Here is a 27,434-nt window from a genome sequence, read left to right as displayed (position 1 = left end):
ATACATGATAGCCCAGCCGGTCATTTGATGGAAAGCAACTCCCATAGACACTCGCAACATCGGAGAAGTTGCAGGAGTGTTTTTTTTGTCTAAGAGAGAACCCGATTCGAGTGGTCTAGATTCTAGAAAATGCTACCTAATATCATCATATTGATTAATTCATCATAATAAAAAATAATTCCCTGTTTCTTTCATTCTGCTAGGCTATTTAACAAAACAACAGGTGTAAGAGGAGATGGCCCGTGGGAACCGCACGGAGTTCAATTTCGCAAGTACAATCTGATAGCTGTGTGGCCACGAAAATGGCGTTTAGTATAAGGGTTGATTCAAACCGCAATGCGACGCGTAGATGCATTTCTAAATTTATATGGCTTTGACAGATACGCAAAACGTCTCACGCAATTAAAATCTGTCAAATCCATACAAATGCCGCGCCGCGCCTCGCGTCGCCTCGTCGCGTTGCGATCTGCGTCACGAGACGCGGCGCGACAAAACTAGGGTAGACATAAAACTAAATTACTTTTTACGATGATACTCAGATAATAATATAATTGAACCAACTCCGGCGTTCGAAAGGGGGGAAATAGGCTATTACATTGATTAAACTGTAATAATCATTTAATAAGTTTTTATAGCCAAGAATTATATTATTATATATCCGGCAATTTATTTATTATATCCATCAGTAATTGCGTTACTGACAAGATTATGGCTTCTTTGAACCTTTAAGTCATAAACTGTAGACTGTAGAGAGAGAGAACCAAAGAGTTGATTTATTACAAATAAGAACCTATTTACAGATTACAAAATATTTCCGACTGCCTCAGATTTTATTCTAGTCAAATCTGAATACTGTAAATATATTTGTTATTTTTAATGTGTTTAAATAAAATACAGTTCAATTTAGAACGATAAAAAATAGATAAATATTATAAATAAGTAAAGACACACTAAAAAAAACTAGATTTTTAAAAGTTCTTGACAACTGCAATTTTCTGCCTTGGTCGTTTCGGTCGAGCTAAATATTTCATGCCGATCTCTCCCATAGTAATCCAGTTAGAACAATCTGATACCGTGGCCACGAGAACAGCGTACATGTTAGATAGAAGATAGGCTGACTGATGGCCCACGATGAGTATCGCCGATATTGTTACACTGAGCCCAATTAACTATTGTATCGTTTCTAATTGGTAGTATTTTAAAACGAATGATAAGTTTCTAGTTTGCGCTGAACAGAGAATAATATTATTACTATATAAATTCAATTTTTTAGTGAACATTTCTAGACAATTCATTGACATTATTTTTACGTCTATAGCTTAATGGAGCACAGACTACGTAAGTTACAATCTATTTTTATTACAATCGCGTTAAGAGAGTAAATATAAAAATATAAACATCAAACAAAATTAAAATTTGTTAAGCATACTTTAAAAATACTGCAAATGGTAATTTTTGACATGTCTTCATGCGAGAAGAAGAATAATTGTTTATCGCTTCAGCTTAGCGGTTGACACCGTTTCGTGGCCCATCCGTAGACGCTATTATTACATTACCGTTTACCACATACAATAGGATTTCCGTAAACGCTTACTGTGACACCTAGCTTCGTATGACACGTCTTCAATGCTCTGTTTGTATGTAAAAAGTGTTCGCTAATATCAAATACATAAATCCAATATATATATCTATGGACGCTTCACACTACGTCAGTCTGGCCCCGTGCTAAGTACCTAAGGACTTGTGTTACAGGTACCAGACAACGCAAATATATTTAATAATTTTATACTATGCATAGATTTTTATTATAAAATACACATATTTAATACACATCCAGACCCGGGAACATTGAAAACTTTTTGTTCCGTCGGCGGGATTCGAACCCGCGCCCCCGGCTTGAGCTACCAACGCGCTCACCACTGAGCCACAGAGGTCGTCAAATATTGTTACAAGAAAAGTTATAAAAAAGCTCCAAAAAAAAGGAACCAAAGCTCAATATTCATGCCTGCCTAGCATACGCCCGTTGGCGTATGCGAGGCAAGAGACAAACTATCAAACATCGAGAAAACATGTAGAGTGAGATATCTCGTTAGATATCTCACCCTACATGTTTTATCGATGTTTGATAGTTTTTCTCTTCATCTCTATTGACCCTAGCATGACAAACATTTTTTCTCGCGTAAATCTATCATCGAAATAACACACAGAGTTTTGTCGAGATTTTGACATTATGAGACGAGTAGTTTTTAATTATCTCGAGAGCGAGATATCTCGTTGGCGTATGCTAGGCAGGCTGGCCGAGTGAAAGAGAGAAGTAGCGTTAGGTCAATGGTAAAATTTTCTAGTTGTTTGGTGTACTTGCGAGATACAGCAACATAAAAAGTTATCAGGATATCACTGTAACTACTATACTCCACTCGGGCTAACTTGTCGCTAGCGGTCATTGACTCCCTGTCAAAAACTTGTCATTTTCCATATAAACCGCGATTGACAATGAAGTGTCAGATATTGTCAATCGTGGTTTTATAATATGGAAAATGACAAGTTTTTGACAGGGAGTCAATAACCGCTAGCGACAAGTTAGCCCGATGGAGTTTATATAGATTTTGATGAAATTTGGTATCACTTTTTAAAACTTTTGACGCCTGAATTAAAAACGTATTGTTGTTGTTGTACATGTTTTTAATCTTTTTAATTTTCGGGATAATAATCCCGAAAAAGTGTAACTTGCTGCTGAAAACTAAAGGGCAATGGTTGTAAATAATTATTCTAATCGCTTTGACATTTACTAATATCTCTTTCATTATATTTTTTGTTCTGTAGACCTTTCACACGCCTACGGTTGGATGGGCAGCGTAGGCCCTAGCTGGTCGCTACGTGTTGGTATTTGGTAACGTGTAGGCCAACACCGGAACGTGTCCATGGTATTGTTTCGGGTATCATCACTCACTATTATGTTATTATCTGATAGAATCTAATGCTATTATAAAGCAATATGTTTTGAGCAGTGAATAGGGGTCAACTTTTTGACCGATAGAACATAGATCAAAACACATAGAACTAGAAACTTGGAATTTCGCTAACGTGTGGGTTTATGGAGTAGGCATTAACTACGGGTTTTTCAAAATTCAACCTCTAAATTAAAGTAGAAGGAACATTATTTAATATGACAGAGGACGCAAGAATAAGCTAGTTTTTGTAGAGTTCTAAATTAATAAAAGTAAAAACATAGAGCTTATAATCTATCAGTATTAACCCGTCGATCGTGGAAAAACGAGACACAATAGAATTTCTATTGTGTCTAGGGAATGCAAATCTTGCAAGATTGGGGTTCAAGCGATATATATATATATATATATATATATATATATATATATATATATATATATATATATATATATATATATATATATATATATATATATATATATATAGTGTGCTTTTAAATTCTGGACGTCGACGTGGACGTTGGCTTCCACGATAAAACGTTGGGTGTACGTTAAATGCCCTTTTGATTTTTTTTTCCTTTATTCAAAACATTACAATACTTACTAGCTATTTGACCGAGCTTTACTCGGTATTCAATAAAAAACGAATAAAATGACATTTTCTAAAAATGATACCTAGCTAGATCGATTTATCGTCCCCGAAACCCCCTATATACTAAATTTCATGAAAATCGTTGGAGCCGATTCCGAGATTCCAATTATATATATATATATATATATATATATATATATAATTGGAATCTCGAAATTTAGTATATAGGGGGTTTCGGGGACGATAAATCGATCTAGCTAGGTATCATTTTTAGAAAATGTCATTTTATTCGTTTTTTATTGAATACCGAGTAAAGCTCGGTCAAATAGCTAGTAAGTATTGTAATGTTTTGAATAAAGGAAAAAAAAATCAAAAGGGCATTTAACGTACACCCAACGTTTTATCGTGGAAGCCAACGTCCACGTCGACGTCCAGAATTTAAAAGCACACTATATATATATATATATATATATATATATATATATATATATATATATATATATATATATATCGCTTGAACCCCAATCTTGCAAGATTTGCATTCCCTAGACACAATAGAAATTCTATTGTGTCTCGTTTTTCCACGATCGACGGGTTAATACTGATAGATTATAAGCTCTATGTTTTTACTTTTATTAATTTAGAACTCTACAAAAACTAGCTTATTCTTGCGTCCTCTGTCATATTAAATAATGTTCCTTCTACTTTAATTTAGAGGTTGAATTTTGAAAAACCCGTAGTTAATGCCTACTCCATAAACCCACACGTTAGCGAAATTCCAAGTTTCTAGTTCTATGTGTTTTGATCTATGTTCTATCGGTCAAAAAGTTGACCCCTATTCACTGCTCAAAACATATTGCTTTATAATAGCATTAGATTCTATCAGATAATAACATAATAGTGAGTGATGATACCCGAAACAATACCATGGACACGTTCCGGTGTTGGCCTACACGTTACCAAATACCAACACGTAGCGACCAGCTAGGGCCTACGCTGCCCATCCAACCGTAGGCGTGTGAAAGGTCTACAGAACAAAAAATATAATGAAAGAGATATTAGTAAATGTCAAAGCGATTAGAATAATTATTTACAACCATTGCCCTTTAGTTTTCAGCAGCAAGTTACACTTTTTCGGGATTATTATCCCGAAAATTAAAAAGATTAAAAACATACAACAACAATACGTTTTTAATCCAGGCGTCAAAGGTTTTAAAAAGTGATACCAAATTTCATCAAAATCTATATAAACTCCACTCGGGCTAACTTGTCGCTAGCGGTCATTGACTCCCTGTCAAAAACTTGTCATTTTCCATATTATAAAACCACGATTGACAATATCTGACACTTCATTGTCAATCGCGGTTTATATGGAAAATGACAAGTTTTTGACAGGGAGTCAATGACCGCTAGCGACAAGTTAGCCCGAGTGGCGTATAGTAGTTACAGTGATATCCAGATAACTTTTTATGTTGCTGTATCGCACAAGTACACCAAACAAGTAGAAAAGTTTACCATTGACCTAACGCTACTTCTCTCTTTCACTCGGCCAGCCTGCCTAGCATACTCCAACAAGATATCTCGCTCTCGAGATAATTAAAAACTACTCGTCTCATAATGTCAAAATCTCGACATTATCTCGACAAAACTCTGTGTGTTATTTCGATGATAGATTTACGCGAGAAAAAATGTTTGTCATGCTAGGGTCAATAGAGATGAAGAGAAAACTATCAAACATCGAGAAAACATGTAGAGTGAGATATCTAACGAGATATCTCACTCTACATGTTTTCTCGATGTTTGATAGTTTGTCTCTTGCCTCGCATACGCCAACGGGCGTATGCTAAGCAGGCATGAATATTGAGCTTTGGTTTTATTCGTTTTTTATTGAATACCGAGTAAAGCTCGGTCAAATAGCTAGTAAGTATTGTAATGTTTTGAATAAAGGAAAAAAAAATCAAAAGGGCATTTAACGTACACCCAACGTTTTATCGTGGAAGCCAACGTCCACGTCGACGTCCAGAATTTAAAAGCACACTATCAAACACAAATCTTTTAGTAATGAAATAGTTATTTTATAACTAAGGTTGGGTTGCACCAACTAACTTTAACTATAACTGTAACTTTAACTATAACTGCAGTGCAAAATGTCAAATCTTATACGTACTTATATCTGAAAATTTACTATGTTTTACAGTGTTATATTTTTCCTGTCGATTTTTACGGATAATTCAATTTTTTATACCCTCGATCCCGTTACCTGTAGGTTGTAGCTTCAATAAAAAAAACAAACGCAACAGACATCTATGAATTTCTCCGGTTAAAGTTAAGGTTAAAGTTAAAGAACGCCATATTTAACTATAACCTTAACTTTAACCACGCCTCTGGTGCAACCCAACCTAAATGTCAAAATTCAGGACCTAGTTGAGAATCACAGTGCACAGTTGCTTAGGCCAGCTCCTCTTTGTTTTGACTCCGTGATTACAACTCCTTCAAATAAGACGTTTTTATGCTCAAGTGCAATCTCGTCAAACTCGCGAGATCTCGCCTTTTTTTCGTCCGAGATCAATCTCGCTAAAAAAGGCCGAGCATTCCCTAATTGTGTCTCGGTCACCGCCCACCGGTGACCGTATGAGGCTTGATGAAATAATAGAATAAGGAGTCCATTTTGCAGTTCTAATAAAAAATAACACATTGATTGTAGATACAATTCAGCAATTTCATTCAAAACGTGTAATCAAAATATAGTAAGTACACTATAACAATATTAATATTTAAATGTAACATAATAATAACAATGCAGTTAACTATAATGTTACAGCCGGGACAAATAGATATTGCCTGTGGGTGGCACGTGGGACTGAACATTTGGACCAAGGTGAAAAACACCCTCCACTTCTGACCAATGAGACCAAAATAGTAAAAGTAAACGAGACTGGTGAAATTAAAACTACTTACAAGGTAAAGCTGATAGGAGGATTTTATTAAAGGCCTAAGAAGCAGAATAGAAAAGAAGAAAACAAGTCCCTTGTTGTCACTTCCGAAGCTTCGCTTCAGATTATTTAACTAAAGTTGTTCAAGAGAAATTAATTATTATTGCATGAACAATTTTGCAGTTAAGGATCATCAGTTTAAGGTAATAATACACTTTTTATTAAGTATTTATTTTAGTTGAAATTTAATAAATTCGATTACGCAAAAAGGAAATATCTTCAAATAGCTACATCTTAATAGCAAGTAATAATATACAGGGAAAAGCTGTGTTTGTTTAAATCAAATATCCTTCAAAAACTGTAAAATACTCGGTCGGTTTTAATCGTCACAGAAATTGCGTACCTATAGACCATCAGATCAATAGGTTTTGTTTTGTTGGGAAAGGACTTTATTAACATTTAATACACGAGTAGGTTGGACAGTGGACAAGCTATCAATAAAATATATAACACTAGCGGCCCACCCCGGCTTCGCACGGGTGGACATTGATTTTTAAATAATTTTTTTTCAATCTTTATTTCTTAGTCAATCTTTATGTTAAGCAGAACATAAAAATGGTTTACACTAAACGTAATGAATTAATGAAGCACTATAATATTATCCCATCAATGAAGCGGCACCCGGCTATCGCATAACTCTATTGTGTCTGCGATTCCCATGATCGAGGTAATAATAATTAATATTTACGTGGACTCTCCGGGCGAGCACACCCGCGCGGCGCGCCTTGACGACGCCCAATTCGCAACGTGCAGCAGAAATCGTAATATTTTAATTTCGCCATAACATTAAAACCAAACGTCCAATTTTAATCATTCAAAGACCAAATATTATCTACATTAACTGTACTTAGTAATGAAATAATTTATTTTGATAAGAATTAATGCCATGAGTAAAATAAAGGCATTTAAATGTAGTCCAAAAACATTTCAAGATTTTTAAATAAAAAAATGGTTATTGTGCCTCACTCAACATAGATAGGTATAGTGTGTCGCGGATTTTTTTGTAGATATTTAAAAGATCTACAATTATTTAGAACATTTTATAATTCTATCTTTTATAGTTTAGGCAGCGTACGCGAAAAAAGTAACATTTCTAGTTGATTTTTTATTATATATATAAAGCGAACACTTTATATTCAGTAGTCACAGTAATTAACATTCAAGTTGCATGTTATCTGGTAGATAATCTCGTTGACAATCGGGGGTTACGCAAACTACGGTATCGCGAAACGCGCACAACCTTACTACATGTTACAGCTTACTTTCATTCATCATCAACAGCTCCAACCATCACATCATATTATATTCCTATGTTTTAGTCCTAATTTTCTCCATTGAGTAAGCGTTGGATCACCATTGTAACATGCTGATCCAACGCTGAAATCCTGGATAAGCCTAGACCCTTCTGTATCATTAAAATAAAAATTATGATCACCGAACAAGATTTAATCATAATGACAAGTTGCAAAATGTTCAGTTATCAACAAACATAGCTTTATTGTTCAAACTATGTGTTTCAAAACTTATAATTTTTATTTGCTGGACAGCAAAATCTATACCAAAAACATCAGGAGAGTTGACTTGACTTGTCTAAAATTTAAAGCACAATATACCTCTAACGTACAAGCGTAAAATCCGATCAATGGAACTGTTCATTGATAACTGAGGCGGTTGTGGGTGGAGAAATACTGTCAATGAGGTGATGAGGGCCTTTGACGACTTTTACCTCTATATTTTATCTACCTGCCCTTATGTTGAATAGTTAAGATTCAATATCATGTAACTAAGAGGTATAATAATTCTGAATGGACACAGTGAACCATACGATGGGACAGAGGTGACATTTCGTTAAGGTTTAACAAGGGTTTCTTAACTTTTGTATAGGATTGTGTGGGTATAAAGTTCAGACAATTTTTACTACCTTCAGGTTTTTTGCAAAGCAAAAAAATGCATATAACTTGTAGTATTATGAAAAAACAGTACGAAACTTATTGAATAATATCTTAATACCCATAACATACCCTTCTTTGGATGGTATTTACTTACCTAATTATTTATTTTAAGTAAAGCCATTACCATTCTCATCTTCTCCTTCAATAATCATGTCTATTTTCAGTAATAAGCACAGTCTTCTTGCACTATTTTGTACTGTATTTACTATTATTTAAAATTTGCTCTGTTTTGTTACCATTAAGAATCCACCAAAATATCCCACCAAATAGATACAATCACTATCATATCATGTCTACTTGCAGTTTTAAATTTGGTTATTTATAACCTTACACCTACTTCGCCATGTAGGCGTAACAGGTTCACAATAACGTACACAAATCAAACTAGCGATGTCCTGCGTAGGAGTACTAAGTAGTAATAACTAGTAAGGATGCTTAAGTATTTGCATAACGCTTAATCCCTTGTTGGTAGGTATTTACAAATATATCCAAAAAGATTTAGAAATTTACAGAAAATTGTATTAAATAAAAGTCATTAAATTAAAATGCCCGGTTTCTGATACTTTTAACAGAAGTTTATATATTCAACGGCGTTTTTGACTGCATTATGTTTTGTTGTTAGCCAATCAAAAGTGTTGAATAGATAAATCCCAGTCAGGAAACCTTAGGAGTCGGACAATAATAAAAAAATGCTAATTAAAAACAAAATATTCACACTTAAACACTGTCTAAATAAAAAAAAACAAAACGACACACAAAAACAATAGTGAGACAGGCGATGCAAAATCGTTTCAAAAGCAGTGCTTATAACGAGCCGGGATTAGCAAAGAGTGCAAAAATCGAAGCCCGATTAGGAGACGGAATGTGGACCGAATGCCGACCAACTCGGGCCGAGGTATGTCCCAAAATAGAACCTTGAAATGTTTGACGGATCGCATTGTCCGAATGACATTGCTAGCGTGGTTGCTAACGAAAGTGAAGTTCTTTCTTATGGAATTCTTTTTAGACTACCGGTCGAGTTCTTAAAAGCTACAAGTATAGTCAAGTCACAGGCTGTCTCTCTTCGCTTGGAAATAATTATGTTGATTTAAAATTTTCTGGCTTTTGTGGATTCTGACCTTCAGGTTCAAGGTATTCTTTGGCTCGTATTCTAAACTCCCAAATACAGATTTTAATATAACAGAAGTGAACAAAGATTTAGATAAACTTGCTCTAATTTAAGTTTATTTTTCTACATTAAATGATCATGGCTTCTCTTCATTTATTAGAAGAATGAGAGAGACCACATTAATACTTTACTAACGCAAGTGGGCCTTGGCAACAAACGAGCCAGTCCCATTCGATCCACATTCCAGACGCTAATAATCCCTGCCTGTCAACTGATTGAGTCCCTGTGGCACCGACGAGTGTGCAGACCACAACGACCTTATTTTGTTAAACACCAGGCTTGGCCAGGCCGCACTCCTGGGTCCTTCCTCCGGCAGTCCTGTTAAAACACACCAATCAGACCCTGATCTTGGAAGATTCGAAGATGCTGCTGTAACTTTGGAGCAATCTTGGCCACAACTAAATTTGAGAGCAATTGAGCGGGGTCATTTGATTTCAGCTGCAGCATGGTTTGCTTAAAATGGCAGTAATAAAATTTACATGTTTCAAACGTGAAATTCATAAGCACGTTTCCTCATTTCCATGCCCGGGGGTTTTTAAGTTTGGTGCGAAACGGACCTAACAGATTGCAATCTCGATTAGTTATAGTAATTGCGTATGATAGTAATTATTCGAAATAACTGGTTACAAAGGATACGCTATTAATTTCCCAGATAGAAATGTTAGGTATTGATTAAGTACGGTAGCAAGTGCCGTGGTCCGTGGAGAATCGAAGCGTATAATTTATCTAGGACCAGCCGTTTCGAGGACCGATGACGTAAGTAATGGAGCGGAAAATGTGGCAGATACCGAGATAACGATGTAGGCCCGCTGTCTGCGCGGGCCGGTTGCGAAATGCTAATGTAAGGCTGTGGAGCGACAGGCTCTCATTCAAATCAACCTCCAAGTTCAATTAAACTTCGATTGCCGTACTAATAAGTTTCGATTTCGCAACATTCGATCCGGTGTGAATTTAGCGCCCGGGTCGCGTTCGGTTTGAATGGGCATCGCTAATGCGATTTGACAACGTAAGGTTACGATGTGAAATTAGCCTAAGGTAGGACCGGTCCTCCGGCCCCTACGTACATCCGGCGCGGCGGCGTGGGCAGCCAACTGTCACTCATTATTATATACGACGGGAGGATTCTTCGATGTCCTTAGCATGTTCGAGAGCTATTGAAAACCCTCGCAATTTCACCCAAGCTTTAACCAAAACAAACCGTGCAAATTACCTGATAAGGGTACGTGGTTCTCTGAATGCCTGCTTCTCTGCCCGAAAGGACTCCTCAAAGACTTCGGGCTGAGGAAGAATCTTCTTCTGGTGTGCGGTGGTGTGGGGCAGCTTTGGGCCAAGCTGGTGGTTTGTTTGGGAGGTTTGGGTAGCCTCATGGGCGACTGCCAGTCCTGGTCTGCCGGTCGCTGCGGGGACGGAGTGTACCTCTCCATCACTGGTCTTCTGGTGCTCTTCCTAGCGCACAGAGGGCACGCTTCGTTTCTGAACATGCAGGAGTAGCAGCGCTCATGCCCGCACGTGTCGATGAGTTTTCTCTTTTTACCCTTATCAAAGGGCATGTTACAACTGGGACAAGTGGTACCGCCGGTCTCTGTTTCTAGAAGTTGCCGGAGTGCTGCTAGATCTGAAAAGAAGGAAACATAATATAAGAACATTCATCTATAGAAAAGGCAACAGTTATTGATATAATATTATGAGTATTTAATTTGGTCATCGAAAGTCATAATGTAATCGTTAAAATTGAATAATTTTACATATTATGTCGAAAGCATTTAGCATGTTCGTAGAAAAATAATTATGCTTTCAATTTAGTAAGTTCTTGGTTATTAATTCTTGCTTGATACAAAACACTTCATACTCAACCAAGAAGTAAAATGTATTTCTTATGTAAGTAGTTGATTGGACATAGTCGAAATTAAGTATTGATTTATTTGACATTATAATTGAAACGATTCCAGAAGAGTAGTTAACGAAAAAGATTTCTGTAATCACTTGAGTTACTCTTAAGCTTAGTGACAAGAAAAGTATAATAAATTACAAGGAGCGAGCATATCCGATGTTGTAACGAAGTAATTAAAATATTTTGTTACCACTTTTAGATATGTATCTCTTTCTTCCAAAGAATAAGAAGAAGAGAAGAAAAATATAGGCGCAAAATTAAGGTCGAAACTCATCCCCAATTTGTGTACGCAAAATTGGTCATTAAACTATAATTATTAGGTCCATAATGCTATCAATTAATCCAGGCATCCGAACACATGTAAACAAAGTTTTACATCATCGCTCGCAGGCTTTCTTCTCTGACCTTTCGAGAACACCCTTTACATGTGATACAAGGAGGGAGATATATCAATTTTATAAAATGACTTTCGTATTATTAAATAATCAATCAATTTCGGGAGTATGCAATCACTGACGATAAGTGTAAGTGACATCGTACGTGATTTATCTTGGAATCAATAAAAACGCCGATTAAGGCTCTCGCAATATTGTTTTATATGCGTCGCATCGATATGTAAATGAATAGGTACTATATCTTTATCATTGGGTCCATCTGTTTGTCCTTGTACGTGTTAATACGAGGAATAGAGACTACGTTATAGTCCTTATGCTCCTTACAATATTACGGCCAAGGTTTTAGATTGCGTTTGACACAATAATATTACTATCTTAATGCGCAAGTCACGAAAAATTAACAAAAAATATGAAGTTGTAAAAGATCTTGCCAATTTCCAAGCATCTTGAATAATGTTAAATGCATTTCAAAAATGTCGTTGAATCTAGAATCCGAATGATTAATTTCTTACCTACTGATGCAGGTCAAAAGTACAATTTGTGTGTCATATCATCTCGCATTTCTTTAATGACTCCAATCACATCATCAATCTCAATAAAGTACCGAATCCCAGTTTTTACGACTGATGTCTGTTATTTCTCTGCTAGGTCTTTTATTAAGTTATCAGGTTCTGATATTAGTGGTAAATTACCCCTTATTTGACCACGTAACGATTATGCTTGCGAGAACTGCTTGAATTATTTGGTTGGGTAATTTGGGTTTTTGCGAGTAATCAAATGAAATCGCAGTTGATTCTGCTTGGCTCTGGATGTAATGTACAATTAACATTAAATGAAAATGCAGTACAGTAATCTTAAGTACATGTCTCTTCCTTAATATTCAGAAAGTTGACATTATTTTAGGAGAAATTAAATATTATACACTAACTAGTATATTTAAGCTTTGCTGCGGATTCCAAAAGTGCTTGGGAACCCAACCCAATATTTTATAAGCAAATACTCAATTTATTTGTTATAATAATTTACTTAGAATTAAGGATGAAACCGGTAATTTTGCGGTGCAATGATGAAGACAGTCATTAAGACCGGAAGATTAAAGGATCCTAACATTTTTGAGGTGCTATTTCCGTCTGAATGACCGTCTGCGTTCCAGACGATGAGTCACGGTTCATTTCACCAGGCTTTTTGGCATATCTAATTTTGTCTGCATATCCTTAGGAACTTCTAATACGTTTGCTATAAATATACGTCGTCTTGGTAGGCATCTCGATGATTGATTATATTTTCTCTGTGTTTTTCTAACGCTTTAGTTAAGAATAAGTATACTTTTTTATTATTTGTGGAGTAAGCAATCTCCTTCGAGAGTATTATTATTTGACAAGCTTTAAATAGAATCTATTTTTGTTATTTTATCTGTCTTTCTTATGAGTTTTGTTCCAAAGCATTAGATTGTGAGAAGAATATTTTACTTTTTGTTTTGCTGGTCAGTGTTGACAAAATATAGTTAAAACTTCGATGTTAGGATGATTCAATATGTTTCCTTTCTATTAAAGTATTGTTATAGGTTTCTACCAGATGGGGTTTACGCAATTTTATTTAAGGTTATTTCCAACCACGGAGTTTATTTTGGCTTGTGTTAGGTCTGTGGTTACGGGAAGGCATTATGAATAAAGCCGTTACGAGTCAGGGACCTACGTAATTAGAAACCGTATACCGTTGGTTATTGTTAGTCTATTACTTATAAACACTCACAGACATAGTCCTGAGCTGCCTACTGTCTGGAACCTAGGGAAAACAAAAATCTATCAGTATCTTATTTCTTTTAGATTATTTTTTGAGTTTTAAATAAATTTCTATTTGGCTAGAAATATAATATCATATTGTTAAAAGCTATATTATAATTGTAGCTTTACAACCAAATTCCAATCATATTAAGTTCAGGAGAAAAAAGATTAATATACCACTACAAACAAGCTAAAACACAGGTCTCAAAACAGCGCCCTGGGGTACACCACCCACGACGGTACTTAAGTATGCTGTACGTTGATGCAAACGGCTACATAGGGTCAGATCGTAATCTGGTGCGTGATACTAGATGTCCATCTGTGACCTTCGACGGTCCACTGAACAGTTATCCGACCTACATAAGGGATTACCATGTTAGGGTAATTCTTGAAAACTGTTACTCATCGTCTTACATGGGTTCCTACTGATGGATCCAAGTTTCATTAGAACTTGGAGCTTACGTACAAAAACTTTTATATGAGCGTTTCCAACCCCAAACAGAATAGCGTACTTCTAATTGGTTAAGCGTGAGTTTGACATTTTGGTTGACAATTCTGTAGAAATTATGGCAAATAGAGAGTAGATGAGACCAAATACCTAACTTCCTTTCTCTTTACAGTAATTTATGCCTTTCAGTATTTTCTTCTACTTAGCGAACAGAATGTTGGTTTAATTTCGATGTAACTTTACGAGTTGCATGGCATTCGAGTGCCAATTACCAGTTCCAATCAGACACTAACTCAGTTTATGACCTGCAAGGTGCATAAAGTATGTACACACTTGTTGAATGCGCGTACGCACTCAATTTTCTGATAATAATTATAATTAATTAGTTGAGAGAGATAAAGTAGAAAAAAAACTGGTGACTCTAAAAGACTTTAGTATTCAGCACTGATCCTTAATTTAAGAGGTGGAAAAGTCATCTTTCGGTATGAAAGGCCTGGCGTGATTCGATTTTACGAGCCAAAGTAGAATGAGGCAATAAGAAGCTGTACTCGTTCAGGCTGGGATTGTATGAAGCAGGAATGAACTCGCAACAATAACGGAGTCTGCATCAGATGATCTGTTTGCTGGTTTCTTGATTCATTAGCTGAAATATAGTCGCTGTTGGTTAACCTAACAGCGTTAAAGTTTCACAAACCTGTGGTCACTTAGTGCGTACACGATTTTGTGAATGGCGAATTCGAAAGTGTAAAATTGTCCTAAATGTATATTATTTATATAATTTACTACAGATAGCTTTTAAGAAACAGTAAGTGAATATGAATGCGATTTCGATTTTTCATGTTCATTATTTTTTAATCATTTAACCGCCATAAAAGAGATTGGTAGTCGATAAGCAGATAAATGGAAAAGTGGTACTTAAGTTACCGCTGGGCTTGAGGATTGAGTAATAAGCGTGACCGCTTAGAAGAACATGGATTAGTTTTAAATCTAGTTTAGTGTACTTATCTTTGTTTTTTATTTGAAATCCGGTGCTAAGCTTAATTTCACATTTTTTTATTCCTGCTTTAATTAATTTATTGCAATAAAAATAATAAATCTTAATTCCCTTCTAAAACTTGGCAAAGTTACTACAGTTTTTGAGCAATATGGTAATTGGGCTGCTATAAATTGTCGTGACACAAGGATTAATGGGGCAATCTCGATACAAACAGACCCATTAACTTTTAATAACTGACGTTGCGAAAACGTCAAAAATTTAAAGCACGAGCCCTAAATTTTTGTGATTAAGATAAACTGGTTGGCACGAGCTTAATGCTTAAAAATGCGAGAATTGACAAAGTTATTTTTAAAAGTAATGAATCGCGTGTAAGGTAACGTATGATCCTTGGTAAGGATCTAAGAGGTAGAATTATAAAAGAAGTAATAAAAAGCTGAGTAAAGTTTTGCCAAATACAAAATTTAAAAAGGAATCATTGAATTTACAAAAAACTGGAACTAGCCGATTCACTGGTCACAGGCATGTAAAATAACTATAATAAAAAAATATAAATAAATATCAATGGACGCTTCACACCACGTCAGTCTGGCCCCGTGGTAAGTACCTGAAGGACTTGTGTTACGGGTACCAGACAACGGAAATATATTTAATACTCTTATACTATACATATATTTAAGATTTTTATTATATATGATACACATCCATGACCCAGGAACTTTTTGAAAACTTTTAGTTCCGTCGGCGGGATTCGAACTCGCGACCCCCGGCTTGAGCTACCAACAGCCCACCATCTGAACCACAGAGGTCGTCAATAATATAATAATAATAATCATTACTATCTCTTGTAACCAGTACATGCGTAGGTTTAGCATTTATTAGTTAGGCAATGTAATGGAGTAAAGTGGCATGTCTCCATTTCTCCTGCAGTCTATGGCACAATATAATTTCTACGAGTTCAATCGTAAATCGCGGCGAATTGCCCACAATTCGGATCGTGACCACGATTCCGTATTGACACTCTCTTCGACGCTTATATTGCTGTTGTTTCACGCTTTATAACCACATAAATCAATCATGAAAAGATTTTTTGTATGAGGCAATATTTTTGAAAGGATTTAGTGAAGAGCCAAATGAAATTCATCAATAAACGATGCAAATAATAAAAAGCTTCAACTTTTAAGCTCATGTTAATGTTGGTGCACTGCCACCACGTTTTGCACAGCTGTCCACAATATGGAAAATCGACGATCTTGGGAAATGATAGATAAATATCTCCCATATGGCCTAAAATGCTTTTTTACTGACATCTTACAAAGTTGGGAATGAAAAGCGTAATTTTTTTTTGCTTCGTCACGCTCCTGACTTTTGCGTGGTATTACGTTGAGCTGTCACGTTTCACTACTTTAAATAATGACCCCACGTGATAAAGGAGTAAATTAATTTGGGAGTGCTAAAATTACTTGCATCCGGGAAATGATTTCAATGAGAAGACTAATGATACGGCGCAAAACGCTTGGTAAAATTCGAGGTTGCGAATGACGTGGTGATGCGTTATTTGTCACTTTTCATATATACGACTTGATAGTTTTTATGAGAAATATAAAAAATAATATTATTATGTATACGAAAAAAAGACCTTGTAAGATTTGCTGAAATGCCTTTAAGAATTATATAAACAGGAAAAAGAACTCCTAGCCAATCCATTGAATCACACGTTTTACCCAAAATGCTTTCTTAGAATACTGCTTATAACGATAAGAAATGACGCTGTTCCTACCGATAAACAACCTGTCAGAATTGGCCAAGTAACATCCAGGAGATGGTATCACCGGCGCGCGCGCACGAAACCTTACGAAATGCTCGTGCTGCCGATGGTATCACTCCAATTAAAACGGAACGTCTTCTTGTGACACAGTTGTTGAAGCAGGTGTAGAGCAGGGAGGCGCCATAGTTCATATGCTTTATATGTGCTATAGAAGGGACTCCTATCTTACGAGTACAAGTAAGCAACTGGCGTTGGACAGCAGAAAATTACGTACGAAAATTTTGACAGACTACAGATCTGCAATATCATGTGCTTTTGTAAAACGCCTATTCCTTATTTGTCGCAAGAGAAAGTGCTGCTAAGCTAAAAAGTGTAAGATTCAACGCGAAAAACTTTTGTTCACCTGTAGCGGTAGCACGGCGACCAGCGGAAATGCGAAAGTATGGACAAACTGTGGAAATAAACTTAAGGTGCCGTTCCGATCTTTTTTCGTTCCGAAAAATTTAATTAAAATGCCACTTTATGACACACTATAGTATATGTCATAATGTAGGATATTATTTGAATTTTTAGAACTATAGTCTGTCTTAAAGTGGCTTTTTAATTGAATTATTCGGAACTAAAAAAGATCGGAACGGCACCTTAAGTTTATCTCCACAGTTTGTGACTATAGTCTGTCATAAAGTGGCATTTTAATTGAATTTTTCGGAACGAAAAAAGATCGGAACGGCACCTTAGGTTTATTTCCACAGTTTGTCCATACTTTCGCATTTCCGCTGGTCGCCGTGCTACCGCTACTGATCATGAGAAAAAGAAACACCTATTTGAAGGAAGCGTGTACGTATGACCATACTAGGCCATATTGTCTCTACTTGGGCGGTTCCCAAGATTTCCTATCGGTTCTGACAAAATACACGATTTTGAAGTACTCGCAGCGATAAATATCAATAAAGCCAATATCGTACGCCACTATCGCGACAAACTGGCAAGCACTGGAGCGAGTCAGCTTGATTGATTGATAGCTTATATTGACCCAATATTTTACTTTCATAACGAACGTACGTAACATTTTAAAGGAGATAATTTAAAGCAATGAAGACAACATTTTGTAAAATTATTCAGGAAACGAGCAGACCAGGATCGCCTGATGTTAAACCATAGTTATGTAAACGGATGCAATGAATAAATATTTTTATTATCAAGACGATTAATGCTTTAGTGTCATTTAAATGGGGTACAGGCTAGAGCTTTCATTTCTCCGCAAAGTGACTGGGAAAGAGCGAAGAATTTTACACGTGGGAGAACCATGCTTCGGCACGAATGGGCCGGCTCGACCGGAGAAATACCACGTTCTCACAGAAAACCGGCGTGAAACAGCGCTAGCGCTGTGTTTCGCCGAGTGAGTGAGTTTACCGGAGGCCCAATCCCTTACCCTATTCCCTTCCCTACCCTCCCCTATTACCCTATTCCCTCTTAAAAGGCCGGCAACGCACCTGCAGCTCTTCTGATGCTGCGAGTGTCCATGGGCGACGGAAGTTGCTTAGCATCAGGTGACCCGTTTGCTCGTTTGCCCCCTTATTTCATAAAAAAAAAGTCGGTCCAATTTCTTAAAGACCCTATTAAATGAGAAAACTTTAACGGAAAGGCCAAGTAATACATCTGTTATATTATAAACGTTATAGACGTAAGAGTGTAATAAAACATAGAATTCTAGTATAAAGAAAAAAGTACTTAGGGCAAACTACACAAATTGGCATTCTATTATTGGCACTTTAGATTAGACGAGCTTTTGCCCGCGGCTTCGCTTCGCTCGCTTCGAACCCCTTGGGGTTGGAATTTATCAAAATCCTTTCTTAGCGGATGCCTACGTCTACATCTACCTGCATGCCAAATTTCAGCCCGATCCGTCCAGTGGTTTGGGCTGTGCGTTGATAGATCACTATGTCAATCAGTCAGTCACCTTTGAGTTTTATATATATAGATTTATTAGATTTTTGTTGAAAATTATCCAATTAATAGGATTGTCTATAGTATAAACGAAGTGCCAAAAATACCATTTTGGCAATGAGCAAAAGCAGGGATCGAATAGGAAAAACTGCGTCAACTGGATTCTCGTTTTCAAAAGTTTGATGATGTTTGGATGTGTGTATGGCAATGGCGATGATTATCACGTTACGGAAGATGATCAAGATGATAATTAGTCTGGTTATTACATCAAACTTCTATACGGCATTACACAAGTCAGAAAATCTAGAAATTATATTACCTAACCTAAAAACCGATCTTATCTAGCAGTCCTTAAGGGACAGGTCTTAAATGATTTCATAAAAACAGATAATCAGGCTGTTTAAAGATCTAGATCCTAGATCTTGATACTGTTGAGAGACACTTTCCTGTCAGGAGTGGTATTAAAAAATAATTGACAGAGAAAAAAATAATTGATTAAGACTTATAAGCAATTGATTCGATAGGACATACCTTATAAAGGGTCGTTGATTAACTAGTTTAATAGGCTTTATGGACCTAATTAAAAAAACAACAGAGTTGCTACAATTATAGAATAATTTGCACTTGCTCACAATATTATGTTGCTCATAACTTCGTACGCAGTAGAATTTACCGAAAGTTTAAAATTTTGTCAAAAAGTGGCTTATGTCCTTTCACTTTATTGACATAGGTATATATAAAACAGAATAGACTGTGCAGTGTGCTCACTGTTTCTGGAATTGTAGTTATGCTTCTTTTTCATAAAGTTACATTTTTTCTCTATATTTCAAAATCAATTTCCTATTGTATTTTCTCTTCATTTCAAGTTCAATACTTGACATTTAAATTGGTAGCCTTATGCTTAACTTTGTTTATAAGCTAGATCAAAATGAATTACTTAAGCACAGTATAGTCTATAGGCTATTTTGTTAAAAAGCTTACCGAGATTCCTGCATAGTATGAAATTAATAACTCATAAGCTTAAGAAAGTTGGCGTAACCAAGTCAAAAGCTGAGCTTTCCATGGAGCTTACAATGAGCTTATTCAATGCGATGATTTATTACGTGAAGGTAATTCAATAAACCTATTGATAGGGCTAATGATCGAGCGAATTCAAAGTCATTAGTCGAAATCATTTTCATATTGTGAGTAAAGTTTCTAATCGACTTTTCAGGGTTGTATACCTTCTTGTCTTGTTTGTATATCTTTTACTCGACTGTGTAAGAAGTTGGGTTATGTTTTAAATAAATGGTTTCTAGTGCACTATAATACCTACGACTACCTAAAAACTTAGCTCAGCTAACTAGATAGAAACTTAAGTAATAAGCTTATAACACAACCTCATTTTTATGGGCCCATAACCTGTTACTTTTTAAAGGTTATCAATTTTGTTAGTCTCGCTAAAACTGGAGAACGGCTGAACCAATTTGCCTTATTTTATTCTTGTTCAAAGTTTCGACGTTCAAGGGTCATATAGTCAATAAAGTTATTTCAGATGCCGCTTAAATTAGAGTATTTAGCATGATAATGAAGTATTGACAAGTTAGTATCATAGAAAGCGAAGCAATAAGTAAGGGGCATCGCTGGCATTTAGTCTGGGAATAAATTGGTACATAAATATTACTTTCTCCGATACAAAGTTACTCGTAGTGTAAGGGCTGACTATTACTTAGTTTACTATTCATTAATTTATTAAGTTACCTAGATGAAAATTTAAAATTCTTTGACCAATATTAAAAAAAAAATTGATATTATATTTTTCATTAAAAGGCTTCAAAACTGGGAATCTGATATATTTTATGAATTTTTGTCAAAAAAGAAGAGAATACCTTGAGGAAAGACATAATGATATGCAATTTTTGATGGGCAAAATTAAGTGGTGATCTTTTAATCACGAAATTGTTGATCTAGTATTAAAATAAACATATAATTTTATTTGTACACAAGCAAAAATCACTATAAAATGAACTAGAGACAACTTTATATAATTTAATATTAAGATAATATAGCAAACATATACTTTTCCCTTGACCAGCACTTAGGCATTTCTTAGATATTCATACAATTACAATTTCAAATGTCCATTGCCCTGTCTATCAGAGAACTGAGGCATGATGTCATTAGCAGGATTCGAATAAATATCCACCTATGGAGGTGTTTTGTTACATAATTTGCGAGAGTCTGTTCTGCAATAGATTTGATAGTGGCTTAAAGCATCGCAAGCGCCATGGCGTTTGTCATAACTATACGTTACGTCATATCCTACACATTTTTTATATTAAGGGCCTGTTTAGCCACTTCCTGATAAAGTGTCGGATAGGCTATCCACAGCTTTTTTGACAGTTTCTCCATACTTTACTGTTAAGTGGTGGATAGCCTATCCGGCACTTATCAGGAAGTAGTGAAACAGGCCCTTAACTTCGATATCATATCTAACGGATGCATTTTGACTAAGCACTCAGGGATTGTTAAACTTGCAACCTGTGGAAGAATATTGTTGCATCAATAGCTGGCTTTTTGCACTACAAAGTATTTTAACAATTCAAGAAAAAACAACATTTTAGGTGAACGATGTTAAATTATGTTCGGTTCTGTAATTTGTAGACTAATTTGCAAAATTCTTTTATTACCTTAACTGCGTCTTATTGTAGGTCACCCTAACAGAATATGACGTTATCCTATCAACGCAACACTCTTAAGCATTAGCATTAGAGATTAAAATGTGAATAAATCACAGATAAGTAAATAGTTATACAAAAACAACGCCCATTTGTAATTAGTTCGCCCTATTTCAATAGTATAATAAATTAGATGTTCCGCGCGGCTTTACCCGCGTAATTTAGGAATGTCACGGAAACCGTACATTTTTCCGCAAAAAAGAAACCTATTTCCTTTCACGTGGTCATGTGTGCCAAATGACATAAAAATTGCTCCAGTAGTTTCTTAAGATAATAAGCAATTTTAAATAATTTCGTCCGTTTTTTCCACATTTTCCTCTATTTCTTCGCTCCTATTAGTCTTAGCGTGATAAAATATAGCCTATAACCTTCCTCGATACATGGGCTATCTAACACTGAAAGATATTTTCAAATCGGATCAGTGGTTCCTGAGAATAGCGCGCACAAACAAACAAACAAACTCTTCCGCTTTATAATATTACTAGCTGTCCCGGTGAACTTCGTGTCACTTTAAAACCTTCCCTGGACTTCTACGAATATTTTAAGACTAAAATCAGCCCAATCCGTTCAGCCGAGTTTCGAGTTTTAGCGCGACTAACACATTTAAAAATCCATTTTTATATATAAGAAGAAGATTAAGTATAGTAGATTACTGCAATGCTTTCACACTAGAGACAGCACCAGTATAGACAGTGAACAAAAAGTTTTGTTCGACGTTTGGCAACGTTTTTGTCAATATTCTGATATGACGTGTGCAACATGTCGGATTTTGGTCGGATTATTTAATGTATGCACTAGTAACGCCCTCTGCTGCGACCTTTGCGTAATATTCCCTATTTGATCCCTCGATTATGCATTTAAATCGATATGGTATTATGAATTTCTAGTGTTGTGCATATCGATATTCTCATTATCGATAAATTTGAGTGCGTTATTAAACATCGAATCGCTTATTATGATTATGAAGCCGCGGGTTGTGATTTATAGTGGGTTTCTCTTCAGATCACGCCACAAATCATTGTCAACCGCAGTATCTGAAATCGACGCTTAATAAGCTTATTTCTAAACATATTTTGTAATGAAGAATAAATTAATATTTTTCAATTGATGTATTAAAAATCGAATACTTAGCTCTTTTCTGATGATACAGTTATTAAAAAAAAACAGAAAATGTAATATCGATGAAGAATAATAATTTCTTAAAAATCGACTGCATTGTTTCCATTGTCGACCGACCAAAACGACTCTAATAATACATCTCTAAAATAAGGGGGCAAACGAGCAAACAGGTCACCTGATGTAAAGCAACTACCGTCCCCCATGGACACTCGCAACATTACAAGCGCTGCAGGTGCGTTGCCGGCCTTAGTTATCTCAACAAAAACGACAAGCCAGCTGCAGATCATCCCAAACATGTGCATACTTACACTCGAAAATCACAACTCTTCTTTTGCAATCGAATGAAAACAAACAACTTTGACATTTACAACTCCATTATGTCATAGGCCATGTTGTTGGCCACAAGTTAAGTATTTTATTCCCGAACGTAATATAGAGACATACACACTACCCACACTAATCGTAGAGGTGAGAACTGTCTTTATACTGACAATAAACTAGGTTGCAACAAGTTTGAATTGAAAATGCTTTCAATACTATTGTTTTTATTAAGGTGTTAAAGGTGGTAAAGAAATAAGAATACGGTTGTTATTTCTTCACATATAAATTGTATCTACATAATATTTAAAATGCCCGAGCCTGTAACCCCTACCTTTAGACGAAATTTAAGAGACAAAAATATTTAGGCCCAATTTCACCAACGTCTGTTAGTGTTAACAGCTTGTTAAAATATCATGTCTTCTCTTTCATTCGCATGAAAAACGAAAGGGGTAACGTGATGCTAATTCGAGCATTAACTTTAACAGTCGTTGGTGAAATTGGGACTAAGGCTATTTTAAATATTTTTTTTTTTATGAAATAAGGGGGCAAACGAGCAAACAGGTCACCTGATGGAAAGCAACATCCGTCGCCCATGGACACTCGCAGCATCAAAAGAGCTGCAAGTGCGTTGCCGGCCTTTTATGAGGGAATAGGATAATAGGAGAGGGAAGGGAAGGGAATAGGGTAGGGTATTGGGCCGGTAAACTAAAAATTTAAGAAGACTATTTTGAGAAAATGTTATAGATCATATTAATATTATTAGTAATCTTATTCAAAATTCAAATTGTTTTGACATGAGAACCATAATCCGGACATTCATTTAGAGATATCAATTAAATTTTCAATCAACATTGTACAAATTATGGAATGTAGAATTAATGGCTAATCGATGCAAATCATTAATTACTTTAGCTACTGATATTGAAGGTTTCTAGGGTTTCTAGGTTTTCCGTACTAGTAGATGCATATTTTCTAAATTTGTATGGATTTGACAGTTTTGCAAGACGTCTCACGTTCACGAAATCTGTCAATTCAGTACAGAAATGCATATTATCTACGCCTCGCGTTGCGGTCTGAATTGACCCTAAGTAGCAATAGTATAGTTCGGAGCACAACGCTTGATATAAATCCTTAGGCGAGGATAAACCCCAATTTGTTATTCCATGACTCCCGGTTTACCTAGTTCCTATATAATAACGAAGTGTAAAAAATATGAGATATAAAGCACAATATTCAAAATACCTTAAACCATAAACATTTTAATAAAACGTAATACTTTGGCTGTAATTAATTTACAAACTTACCTCCGAAAAAACTCTATTTCATCGAAATATAAGTATTAACTAGGATAATTGTACATTTTATTTGAATAAATTGTTAGTAAATCTATATTAAAAAATTCTTTAACCGAACAATTTTGTTTCTTAATATTTATTTCCAAAGATATTTAAAAAAAACATGAAAAATAGAGAAGATCCGCCCGAGAACCTATAGTTTTATGCTAAGCTAAAATGAATCTTATTGCGATGCGTATACACTTGGTCTTTGGTTGTGTGCAAGGTTATCGTTTTTGATTGAGATTAATCCCCGCCTTAAGATAAACTTTATAGTATAGTAGATATTGATGATTATACAGGGCATAACAAAACTAAGTGATAATACTTTAGGGTGTGTAATATAATATGTGTTCTATGTAGAGACTTTACTGTATAAGCAGCAGCGCTGAAAGACCAATTTTTTTTCACTTTTGTATGGTAAGTATTATCACTTAGTTTTGTTACACGCTGTATACAAAATTCACCAATACACGATATTCCGGTTCTCTAATTGATTTATTTAATGTGTTATAGAATCGATTTCAGATCCAGTAACCTTGGGTATAAAGTTATGAGGCGTGCAATATCTTTAATGCCAGTTTTGAGTATATTTTGTACAAAAATGGTGTAAATAAATGTGTAAACTTTACATTGTATATATACCAAAAAATATTTAATGTGAAAATATCGATATGATTGTTTATCGACTGCAAGATTCATCACTACCTAGTGTTGTGATTATTTTGCTTCAGTATCTCAATTCTATAATTTATTTACACTTTTACATTTTACATTTACATTTACACTTTTTCATTTTTTACCCGATTTATTAATTTTATAAAGCTCTACTCATGTTTTATAAGTTTATTATTTCTAAAACAGTTTAAATTTGTTTATCCGTCAGATAAATCTTCCTATGAATAATATTCATTCATCTAGACGCACAGTATATCAATCGTATGAATATTTAAATGAAAGTGAGGGCACTGAATACATGTAGAGTAATTACAATCCTCGCGTGCCGCATTCTATCCCATTCTATGCAATTCTATCTTACCTATCCCATCTCATTCATCCCCGTCTGTCCCATCTCACAGTCCCATTCAATCCCAATTCCCATCATCCCACTATCAACTCTCACTGATCCTCTATTTGTATCCCGCGCCACGATTTCAATTTAAATATCAACTTTTTATCTATACTAATATTATAAAGCGGAAGAGTTTGTTAGTTAGTTTGTCTGTTTGTTTGTTTGAACGCGGTAATCTCAGGAACTACTGGTCCGATTTGAAAAATTCTTTCAGTGTTAGATATCCCAATTATTAAGAAAGGCTATAGGCTATATTTTATCACGCTAAAACTAGCAGGAGCGAAGAAATAGAGGAAAACGTTCGAAACACGGGGTAAATTATTTGAAAGGGCTTATTTGAACGCACTAATCTCAGGAACTACTGGTCCGATTTGAAAAATTATTTCAGTGTTAGATAGCCCAGTTATCGAAAAAGGCTATTAGCTATATTTTATTACGCTACGACCAATAGAAGGGAAGAAATAGAGGAAAATGTGGAAAAAACGGGGGAAATTATTTGAAATGGCTTATTTGAACGCGCTAATCTCAGGAACTACTGGTCCGATTTAAAAAAATCTTTCATTGTTAGATAGCCCAGTTATCGAGAAAGGCTTTGAGCCATATTTTATCACGCTAAGACTAATAAGAGCGAAAGAATAGAGGAAAATGTGGAAAAAACGGGGGAAATTTTTGAAAGGGCTTATCTCACCAACTACAAGACAATTTTTTCTGTTATTTGGATCAGATAAGAAGTAGACCAAGTGAAGAATCATAGGTTTTTTTTGTGGATGTCTAATTTACGCGGGCGAAGCCGCGCGGAACGTCTAGTTAATAATAATATGATTTATGTAGCTACTATTTGAAATGCAATAAATTGTTTATAATCTGATTATCTCTGCTCAATACTGTTATTGTAACTTTGGGAAGGTAAATTATGTTATATTATGCAAGTCAATAATTTTATATTTGATTGCCTATTCATAACTTTATACAATAAGACAACCTTATAAACAGATTTACACTGCGAAGACAGTAGTTACAGTTTCACAATCTTCGTCCTTGTCTGGTACTTTATAAAACTGACAGGCAACGACAAAACATAATTATTAACTATCTATAACTTTTCATTCATTCCAGTCCTTTTTATTGGTTCACCGTTTCTAAGGGGAAATTATTATCATCCTCTAAAACACAATATTTTGTATATTAACTGCTAGTAACTACATTACTTACTTATGGCCTGTTTCACCACTTTCTGATAGAGTGCCGAATATGCTATTCACAACTTTTTTGTCAGATTCTCCATACATCATCTGTCAAGTTAATTGGTGGATAGTCTATTCGGCACTTATCAGGAAGTGGAGAAACAGGTCACTAGAGTTTTTTATTGCTCTTAGTTGCAGGTTCTAAAATGTAGCTTCTACGGTATGCAAAACCTAAAAACATACACACCTAAGAAATTTCTTCATACTCTTCAAAAAATACATAACAATTAATTAGTTTACTTTTATTTAGTACAACTTCTCTATACTCTACACCTCAATAAATTTAGAACTAGAATGTAGGTTGTTGTATATACCTTTTACAACTCTAATGCAGTATTCTGTGACTCTAGGTCTCGGCTATTACCTGCAATAGAACCTAACCGTACCAGGACTAGCTATGGTAAGACATCTGTTACTCCTAACTAGATCGGTAGTAAAAAGTTTAAGATGACAAAAACACTTGTAGTAGTTTGTACTTTCTTAGTATCAATTGATGTTCTTAGTGCTACGGGTAGTTTTAATGCTTTACTAGGCTGCACACATCTTAAAGAGCTCTCGGCAAACATTTAAGGGGAAGGTGCAGTGTTTGATTTTCAGGACTCTTTAGTGGGCGGAAGTGTAAATGAAAGGTCGGATGTGAACGGGGACAATAATTTGGCGAATATTATTGATTGTTATTTACATTTTGTAACATGGAATAGAATATTTTCCCGTTCTGGAAGTTGGTTAACAATGAAATAAGACTTG

General features: G+C 35.3%; 1 protein-coding gene across 4 annotated transcripts in view; it reads right to left on the bottom strand.

Moving 5' to 3' along the window:
* The window catches only part of LOC121733507 (protein TANC2), a 185,974-nt gene that overhangs the window by 11,364 nt on the left and 147,176 nt on the right, over window positions 1-27,434 (bottom strand). For 2 of the 4 annotated variants that reach the window (XM_042123769.1, XM_042123771.1), the window contains 2 exons: window positions 10,864-11,268; window positions 9,858-9,971 (listed from right to left, as the gene is read on the bottom strand). In XM_042123769.1, the coding sequence (XP_041979703.1) occupies window positions 9,858-9,971; window positions 10,864-11,268 (519 nt within the window). Of the gene's footprint in view, window positions 1-9,857; window positions 9,972-10,863; window positions 11,269-13,691; window positions 13,742-27,434 lie in introns of those variants that run through there. The other 2 variants (XM_042123772.1, XM_042123770.1) reach the window with 2 other exon arrangements.

The sequence above is a fragment of the Aricia agestis genome, chromosome 14 (assembly GCF_905147365.1).
Source record: "Aricia agestis chromosome 14, ilAriAges1.1, whole genome shotgun sequence".
NCBI lineage: Eukaryota > Metazoa > Arthropoda > Insecta > Lepidoptera > Lycaenidae > Aricia > Aricia agestis.
Note: the sequence above shows the minus strand (reverse complement) of the source record. Positions and strands in the feature narration are given on the sequence as shown.